The sequence below is a fragment of the Lygodium microphyllum genome, chromosome 17, assembly GCF_053477565.2.
Source record: "Lygodium microphyllum isolate KBCC chromosome 17, Lygodium_microphyllum_v1.1.10, whole genome shotgun sequence".
Taxonomy (NCBI): Eukaryota; Viridiplantae; Streptophyta; class Polypodiopsida; order Schizaeales; family Lygodiaceae; genus Lygodium; species Lygodium microphyllum.
This window is the reverse complement of record NC_141151.1, coordinates 62,087,631-62,096,881: the sequence shown is the minus strand read 5'-3', so window position 1 is coordinate 62,096,881 and position 9,251 is coordinate 62,087,631. Positions and strand designations below refer to the sequence as shown.

Sequence of the window (9,251 nt, the reverse complement as noted above, 5' to 3'; positions counted from 1 at the left end):
TGTTTGATCGAGTAACTCTAAGAACTTTGGCGACTTAGCAAATTATGGATTAACGCGAGTGACATGGTGCTTACAATTATACGATCAATGTGATCTATTTGGAGCACAAATCTAACAAATTCGTTCATAATGCCAGTTGTTTCACACCCTCCAGTCAAAAATCTGCTAGATGAACCCCTTCTTGCGTGTTCACCAGCTCCTAGCTAGTAGTCACCAGCTCTTAACAAGATGCACCCCATCACCTCCTTCACCTCCCATGCAACATCATTTAATGAGGCTTCCATCTAACTAGTTGATGCTCTATGGCATGGTGGGTCTTGATCATCATACCTAGGGTGTGGTATGATAGGACCACCGAGCCTTCCCTCTAGCTAGTAGTCGCCAGCTCTTAACTAGATGCACCCCCCATCTAGTTGATGCTCTATGGCATGGTGGGTCTTGATCACCATACCTAGGGTGTGGTATGATAGGACCACCGAGCCTTCCCTCTAGCTAGTAGTCGCCGGCTCTTAACTAGATGCACCCCCCATCTAGTTGATGCTCTATGGCATGGTGGGTCTTGATCATCATACCTAGGGTGTGGTATGATAGGACCACTGAGCCTTCCCTCTAGCTAGTAGTCGCCAGCTCTTAACTAGATGCACCCCATCACCTCCCATGCAACATCTTTTAATGAGGCTTCCATCATACTAGTTGATGCTCACCGAGCCTTCCCTCTAGCTAGTAGTCGCCGGCTCTTAACTAGATGCACCCCCCATCTAGTTGATGCTCTATGGCATGGTGGGTCTTGATCATCATACCTAGGGTGTGGTATGATAGGACCACCGAGCCTTCCCTCTAGCTAGTAGTCGCCGGCTCTTAACTAGATGCACCCCCCATCTAGTTGATGCTCTATGGCATGGTGGGTCTTGATCATCATACCTAGGGTGTGGTATGATAGGACCACTGAGCCTTCCCTCTAGCTAGTAGTCGCCAGCTCTTAACTAGATGCACCCCATTACCTCCCATGCAACATCTTTTAATGAGGCTTCCATCATACTAGTTGATGCTCTATGGCATGGTGGGTCTTGATTTTCAAACCTAAGGAGTGGTAATGATAGGACAATGTGAGCTTTGAGTAGACGATCTTTGGTGCCAAAACACAGAAGTGAAGGAATGCAATAGTAAGCAATAAGAGAAAGAGAGTAGAGTTGGTCAATGAAAATGCAAATTAAACATATTTAAAAATCAAGGAAATATAATTAAATCATCTTTGCATACCACATGGCTATGTAACATCATTAACAATAAATAATAAATTCTCGATGTTGAAAGCAACCAAAAATAAAGCCACACTTAAAGTTCTTATGTTTCGTATTCTCTCAAGGGGCATCCAAAGTGGTTTCCTCATTTCAATTGCTTTTGGAATTCTTTGATTATAAACATCTTAATGGGAATAAGACTGGCAGCCACTTTAAAGTATTGCTTGCACCTTGAATAACAAGATCCTTTTCCAAGGATGCGAATATGTAACGTCTCAACATTGTTTTTGAAATTTTATTCCATTAGGATGAGTTAACTTGTGCAACTTCCAAAAGGTCTAGTGGAGGATCCTTGGCAAGGTTTAGAAGACCAACCTTGTTCAATTCTGCTTATGTCAAACCTCTCTTAGCACTTGCTATATTGTAAACCAAAAGAAGAATTCATGAAATGTGCCCAAGAGTTTTTCAGATGTGTATAGATATGTGCCGCTAGGGAAGCGGAACCCAGCATTTGAACTCACACACACACAATACTCAAACGACTAAGCGAAATTGGCTGCCCAAGTTCGTAAGTTCCTTTAGACACGTTGGATGTTTATTAGTACCTCATGGGTGCAGCTTTAGTTTATGTTGAAATGGAGAGAAGGTTTATTATTAAAGAGCCCCAAGTGGGGACGGGGAACTACGTCCTCGGGCGATATGTATACAACTTACAAAGCATCTGAGGGTTAGCATTTCAATTTTCAGGGAAACAGAGAACTTCGGAATGTGTGAAAGGCCAAGTGGCCTGTTAATAATTTATAAAATTGGAATAATCGGGCGTCCCGACTCCCACCCCGTGCAGCATCCCGTAAAGGAATGACACATGGGATAACAAAAGGTCATGGCATCTTTTGACCGAGGGCAGTGCTGGCGTGGCTGCTTCCAAAGCCACGGTACGATAAAGGTTTAGAGAAGTCAAGGTGGACCCCTTGACGGGTTTGGTGGGGTGAGGCTCGGGGGTGCTGAGGTGGCAGGCAAGGCACTAGGTACGGGCGAGGTCGAACTTCTTGACGGCCTTCCTCCAGGCGTGGGAGAGGGAGGCGCGGAGGCCCTCGTTGGCGGGGGCGGAAGAGAAAGGGGGGGCGTCCCAGTCCTGGAAGAAGCTGGCTTTGCGCCGCAGGAGGCTGGCCGCCTCGGGCGCCGGCGGCGTCTCCCCCTCGCCGCCGCGCCTCTGCCTGCCGCTGCTGCTGCTGCTCCGCGCGGGGGACCCCACCGCCCCCCCTCCCGCCGCCCGCGTGCTGGCGCTCTTCATCAGCATGCTCGCCTTGCGCGCGGCGCCGCCCCCTCCAGCCGCCGCCGCCGCCTGCCTCGGCTGAGAGCTGCTGCGCTCTGATGCACCGCCGCCGCTGTTGTGGGACCTCGAGTGCAGCAAAACGGGCACCGCCCCCAGCGCGGTCCCCGCCATCGAGTGGCGGCGCGTTTCCTCTTTGGGATTTGACGGGGTCCCACCTACACTCTGCCTCCTGCTGCAGCTGACGACGCTGCCACCGCCACCACTGTGATTGCTGCCGCTGCTGCTGCGCCTGCCGCCCTCCTTCATCTTTTCTGCAAACAACGCCGCCTCGCACACCAGCTGCTGCGCCGCCACCTCCTTCTCTCTCCTTCCTTCTCCCAGCCTCAACCTGCTAAAGCTCTCCATCACCTTCCTCTCCTCCAGCTGCAATTCCCTTCTGCCAACCGCCATTGCTGCAGCATTACTATTCGCACACTTGACAGCTGCCACCACAGTTGCAGGATTACCAGCAGCATTAGACTTGGCAGCTGCTGTCGCCATCGCAGTATTATCAACCTTCGATTGCCTGCCCTGAGCCCCACTGTTCACTCGCTTAAGCACAGGCACATCCTCCCTTGCCTTTGACCCTGCCTTCTCTTCTCCTTGCTTCGCATCTAACTCTTCTGTCCTATCTGCTCCCAGCCTCACATTCAATTCCGCCGTCTTATCTGCTTTCTGTTCAATTCCCTGCTGCACATTATCCATTGACTTGTCTGCTTCATGTGTTCCCTGCTTCACATGCAGCTCACCTGTGATTGGCATATTAACCATAGGCCTTTCCCCTGCTCCTTGCTTCATGCCCAACTTCCTCCAAAAGCTTCCCATTATCCCACCTTTCACATCTCCATCCTGCTCCGGCTCACTATTCCTTGAATCGCCATTTTGCATATGCCTGTTTCCTCCACCCTTTCCATCCTGTTCATGCCCAGAACAACCATCTTTCCTGCCATCATGCCCCTTTCTATCCACAGCTTGTTCTTCATCATGCACTTTGGCCTGCTTCTTGGCTGCAATGCTGTTGTCTCCATTCACCCCTGAGCTAACCATTAGTCTCTGAAACCATTTCTCCAAGCTCACTTTGCCTACCCTCTTCACCTTCTCCTCTTCATTTCCTTCTTCCTCCTCGATTGCATCCACCATGGCCTCATTCACCCTCCCCCGCATGCTCAACACTTCCTGTACAAGCTCACCCAGCTGCTGATTGCCTTTTGACTTTTCATAGCCACAGCTTGACAGTGGTGTTGGCAATGGCTTTCCAATTTCCCCACCCAGATCATGTGAGTCATTACTGTAAGTTGCCACATTGTCTGCAACAGATTCCTCCCTTTCAGCTTTGTTATCATCCTGCTCACCATACTCATACCTAAGGGAAACCACCTCTACCTCTCCCTCTTCCTTGACATCCGATGCCTTCCTTTTAAATCCGCTTCCTATGGAGGCTGTGACAGATGTAGCAGCCTTATCTTCCTTAGCAGCTTCATCAGTCTTGGTCTCCCATCCATTTGAATCTCCACTGTCTGTAGATGCTGTCACAGATACAGCACCCTTATCTTCATTAGCATCCACTCCAGCTTCATTGTTCGCCTCCAATGCAATTGAATCTCCAGAAGCTGGTTCGGTAGATGTGTGGCTATAGGACTGTCCCATCTCTTTAATGTGCAGCCCAATCTGGTTACTGCCATTTTCCAATAACAGTACTGTCTCAGGAAAGGATTTGATCTTGCACCCATAGTTCGCAAACCTTACAGTGGCAGCATTTGGTTTGATGCAGCTTCCAACATCAGTGTGCCCTTCGTTGCGAGTTCTTTTCACAATCTTGGGCCTTGCCAGAGCTTCTAGGCTTTCTCTCTGCTCAACCTTTTTGTCAAGTTCTGCCTCTGCTGCATCACATGCCAACTTTTGGGACTCAAGCCTTGCTAATAGAGCATTGCAAGCAGCCTGGTTGAGTCTTGCTTGTTCTTTGTAAACAACACATCTGCACATAGATAACCAGGAGCCCCTTACCTTAATTCATCTATAATGGCTTTAAACTACAAATGAATCTGCATACACATGACAATGCACATAAGCTAGCTTTAGGAACTTACTGATGCATTGTGTCTCTTATCATTTTTTCAAGACATAAACGATACTGAGACTGAGTTTCAGACCACCGTCTCTGCTTTTCAACGCGTTTCCTCTGCTTTGCCAGTGTTTGTTCCAGCTCCTCCAGGACCGATTTCTCCTTTTCATTCTGAGTTTTGTACTCCTGAAGCTGCTCCTCCATTTGCATTGTCTCTTCCTCCTTTTGCTTCCTTTGAATCTCAAGAACTTGCCTAAGCTTTACTTCTTTTTGCAATAATGCAGCAAGACCCTCAGTTTGTCTGTCCATTGAATCCACACCATTCTCCTTGTCAAGCTGCCAATCTCCTCTCATCAACCGATACTGCAGGAATTAGGCCAGAAACCCAGATCAAAATTCAACTTATAATAAATAGCAAATACAAAAATGAAATGGCTACAGAAATGCATGCTTTCCAGTCTTCTCATGTGCTTTTAGAGCAATTGTGGAGGCCCGAGGGAACATGAATACTAACCTTATCTTTGATCTGCACAGTGGATCTGTTTGCAAGCAAAGGCTCGAACTCTTTTATTTCTTTCCAGCTTCCAGGACCAAACTTTTGCAAACCTCTTCTAAGAGCTTCCTCTTCTTCTAAAGTCCACCTTCTTCTTGCAGGAGTTCCTGGAGCGAGAACGAGGGATATTGAAAACCATAGCATTAAGAGACAATTGTCACAATATGACTAACTGGAATTGAAGCCCAGGCACACACCTGTGTTCACAAGGTACACTTGCTTTGCTGTCTTATTTCCATTGAGGACCTTCAATGGATCATCTGTATCTTTCTGTACACTCACCAGGGCAGATGCTGCAAGACCAACCTGGTTCTTTCTTTCTCGAAACTGAGGAGGCCAAGAATGGCCCTCTCCAACGCATTTGTCATCTAAGCGCTCGTTTTCTCCGGCCAGGAAAAACAATGAAAATGCTCTTTGCCTGTCATCACAGTGAGACATTACATTAAGGACATGAGGATGCTTACAGGACATCTGCACAATCCCAACAGACAGCATTTCCTATTACTAGATTGAGAAGTCGAGGAAAAACACCTAAAATCTGCATTTTTTGAAGCAAACACAGAGAGGAATTGATTGACTGAGACGCCAATTTGTAGATCCCACCAAGGTACCAAGAATTCCAGCTTCCTGCTTTTCCGTTGATTGACTTGCCATTGGACTATTCTGAGATTGCTTGGGACTGTTCTTCCACCTCCTGATCCCACATTATATTGGCACAAATGTTAGCTTTTGAAATCCCAACAATTGACAACTAGCATTCCAGGGGCAGATAATCTAGCTGTTTCGTATTCTCAAGGCCTTGCAAGAAAGCAAGAAATATAATCAATACATGAATTAGCTACGAGGTAATAGGAGCTTTACTTGAATGTGGAAACCAGTGATCAACCTCCCAAGCGAGTGGAGAGCCAGTATCCGCATTCCAGTAGAGCACGTTCCCATAAGCATCCACACGGAAGAGACTAGGATCAAACCCAGCGTCTCTGCACATAGAGGACCTTGTGAGGCTTATAACTTTCTTCCACATTATTGGAATGTCAAATGTCAACTGTGTTCAATTTCAATTACTATAAGAGAGTGAGATTCTAGGTGAATATGAGAAAATTCTAGGTGAATTATGAGAAGTATACCCTATATGATCCAATTGCTGCCAAAGCAGTATGGCGTGTCTCCTTGCATTAGATGGATCCCTCTCCTCCTCACTAATGATGGGAAATAAGCTCTCGAACTCCTTCAATTTGGCCAGCTGTGAAACATATCATTGGTTAGGAGACCATTTATGGGGTCCAAGACTGACAGTAAATTCAGGGGGGATGCTTTATCATACTACAGTACACTCGTTGATCCTATTCAACATTGAAATATGGGTTGATATTAATAGGAAATGGCGTTAACCATCGAATCCAAATCTGCATCTCAATGGATTGAGATAAGCTAGCATATTGTTGGACGAGACTGGCAAAAGCATGGTTATGCGTATTCAAGCATTAAGTGCCAAATAGCAAGGATTTCATTCAATAGCGGCACTCAATAAGCCATACTCTCGAAAGAACAGCCAAAAATGACGGGCCCTGAATGGCAAGAAGCATTTGTTCTGGGATCATTTGCTCTCGATCATAAGATTGCCGTTGCGAAATCGGGATGACTTACATCTTCTGGTGCAGGGGCATAAGGATGGAACCGCTGCGGGGGTCCTTCGGTGAAAGGCGTGATGAGGCCCTGTAGCTGGATGTGGGCATGTCTGCAGAGCTTAGCATAGCCGTTAGGATAACCCAATTGAGGGTCGACTGTTCTTTCCTCGTCACTGAGAACCAGCTTCGAAAGCATGGCGACCGAGAGCGAGAATGCCTCTCTTTGCAGACGGACAGACAAACAGGCCTGGACTCTACTGCTTATTGGGGGCCTCTTCTCCAGTGCTTAATTTGGACCTCTTCTGTGTGTTGTCTTCTTCTTCTTGATGGTCTCGAGAGGTGTGGGAAAGGCACCTGGAGAGGAAAACCCGAAAAACAGAACAGGGTGCTGCAGGGTGGGCGATCGAGGATATAGGTTTCTATCGAGGAGAGTGGCAGAGGATAGGGGAATCATTAGAGAGGGTTCAGAGGGGAGACTTTTTTCTGGGCTTTGGTGATCTGTGTGTGTTGCTCTGTGGAGGGATATCTTTGAAAAGAGAGAAAAACGAGGGGTTTCGAGAGGAGGGAAAGAATGAGAGAGAATTGTTTATACGAGAGAGAGAGAGAGAGAGAGAGAGAGAGAGAGAGAGAGAGAGAGAGAGAGAGAATCGATCTTTTTTGCGTGTGTGAGAGCAGAAGTAAAAATTGAGGCGAATTCAATAGCCCAAAAAACGGCTCAACCCAACTGTTTTTTAATTAGATTTATTCAAATATACTCGTAAAAAAAGAAACATTTTGGAGGCAACGGCTATATTTTAAATCCCCCATTAAATTCCAGCAACTATATTTGGCTCCCCCTAGCAGTGGAGGCACCGCATGGGCTCTTTAAAGCCCTCGTGAACATTTCCTACATGCTATAAATTCAGCATTTAGGTCCTAATCTAATCGATACCCATGGGGCCTCAAGGGAAACCACTCCCAAGCTCGTCCTTTCTATGCTCGGGAGTCGATGCTCGCAAAATGCTTTTTGCTCTGACAATATGGAGAAAACCAGTGTTCACGAAGAACATCTTTGGTAGCAGATTCTAAAATCTTTAGCTCAAATTTTTGCCCCAGTGTTAGTAAAAATTAAGGCAAGTCATATCCTAATGCATGCTTCATGCAACAATAGGATCATACAAAGGAACTGTATTTGGGTTCTCTCTCTCTCTCTCTCTCTCTCTCTCTCTCTCTCTCTCTCTAAATTAATTTTACATAGCCAGTGCTTTGCCCAAGTGTTAGTAATAATTAAGGCACGTCATATCCTAACACAAGCTTCATGCAACAATAGGTTCATACAAAGGAATTGTATTTGGGTTCTCTCTCTCTCTCTCTCTCTCTCTCTCTCTCTCTCTCTCTCTCTCTCTCTCTCTCTCAAAATTAATTTTTCATAAATAATGCATATGTAGATATAAATATGTTTATATACACTTATACCCACAAATAGAAACTACACACATAAAGGTAAATTAAAATGTCAGTATTACATGTATAATTAAATTACTAATGTGTATACATATAATTTTTGAATATGCATGCAATTATATATATAATTAATTCATATATCAATATGCAATATATAATATGTATAATAATATATACAATATAACTACTATATATATATATATATATATATATATATATATATATATATATAAAATATTGCATGAATGGTGTAATGACTACCCTCTACCTTCAACATGGACTTAGTGAAATTGAATTCTTCGTAAACATGCATGCATGTCCATGTGTGTGTGTGTGTGTGTGTTAATTATCTTGCAAGAGAGAGAGAGAGAGAGAGAGAGAGAGAGAGAGAGAGAGAGAAGCAGGAGAGGTTTGTGGGAGCATGTTACGTGACCCCTACAAAACTCTCCTTAACACACACACACACACACACAAAGTTACAAAGTGACCAAGTTATAGCACATCACTGACCATACATAGGATAGAAGAATATATTGTGCTAAAATATTAAGGAGATTACAATGCATTTATTCCAACATAGTATGCCATAATAGAAGTAATGTGCATGTGCATCCGTGTGTGCTTGTGTGTATGATGTGATAATGAGTGTGCCATTGCAATGTGTGGGTTGCCACTAATTATAGAATAATAGAGTTGAATGGATTTAAATGGGACACAATAGTTGACACAATTTCATTTGAGTACCATTAGTAAATATTGGAAAGAGAGCACAAGTTACGTCATGTGAATCTGCTCTAATGAGCTGGCAAATCAAAGAAAGGACAAGGATGATATTTCATGAGATAGAACAGCAATTCGAGTTTCAATACTTTGTAATAAGGTAACATTTCTTGAAAAAACTAAGCACTCTTTTAATCGAAGTTAAGCCTAAGACAAAAAAATAATTCAAGAAAAGGAGAGTGGATGCCTTTTGGGGTTTTGACTTAAAACACCATGATCCAAAGCCACG

General features: G+C 44.9%; 1 protein-coding gene across 1 annotated transcript; it reads right to left on the bottom strand.

Moving 5' to 3' along the window:
* Positions 1–2,123: 2,123 nt before the first annotated feature.
* LOC148021956 (uncharacterized) lies at positions 2,124–7,388 on the bottom strand. The gene is made up of 8 exons (XM_087697495.1): positions 6,819–7,388; positions 6,299–6,414; positions 6,033–6,151; positions 5,703–5,865; positions 5,369–5,589; positions 5,133–5,278; positions 4,644–4,981; positions 2,124–4,531 (listed from the first exon to the last, which is right to left on the bottom strand). The coding sequence occupies exons 1-8, from the start codon at positions 6,993–6,995 to the stop codon at positions 2,266–2,268; spliced, it is 3,546 nt and encodes a 1,181-aa protein (XP_087553621.1). The 5' UTR covers positions 6,996–7,388; the 3' UTR covers positions 2,124–2,265.
* Positions 7,389–9,251: the final 1,863 nt, after the last annotated feature.

Bases quoted from the DNA above. Each gene is read 5' to 3' on its own strand.
- LOC148021956 (XM_087697495.1), bottom strand. From the start codon at position 6,995: ATGCTTTCGAAGCTGGTTCTCAGTGACGAGGAAAGAACAGTCGACCCT. The intron at 6,415-6,818 runs GTAAGTCATCCC...TATGTTTCACAG, and splicing joins ATGCCCCTGCACCAGAAGAT to CTGGCCAAATTGAAGGAGTT. The intron at 4,532-4,643 runs GTAAGTTCCTAA...ATCTATGTGCAG, and splicing joins ATAAGAGACACAATGCATCA to ATGTGTTGTTTACAAAGAAC.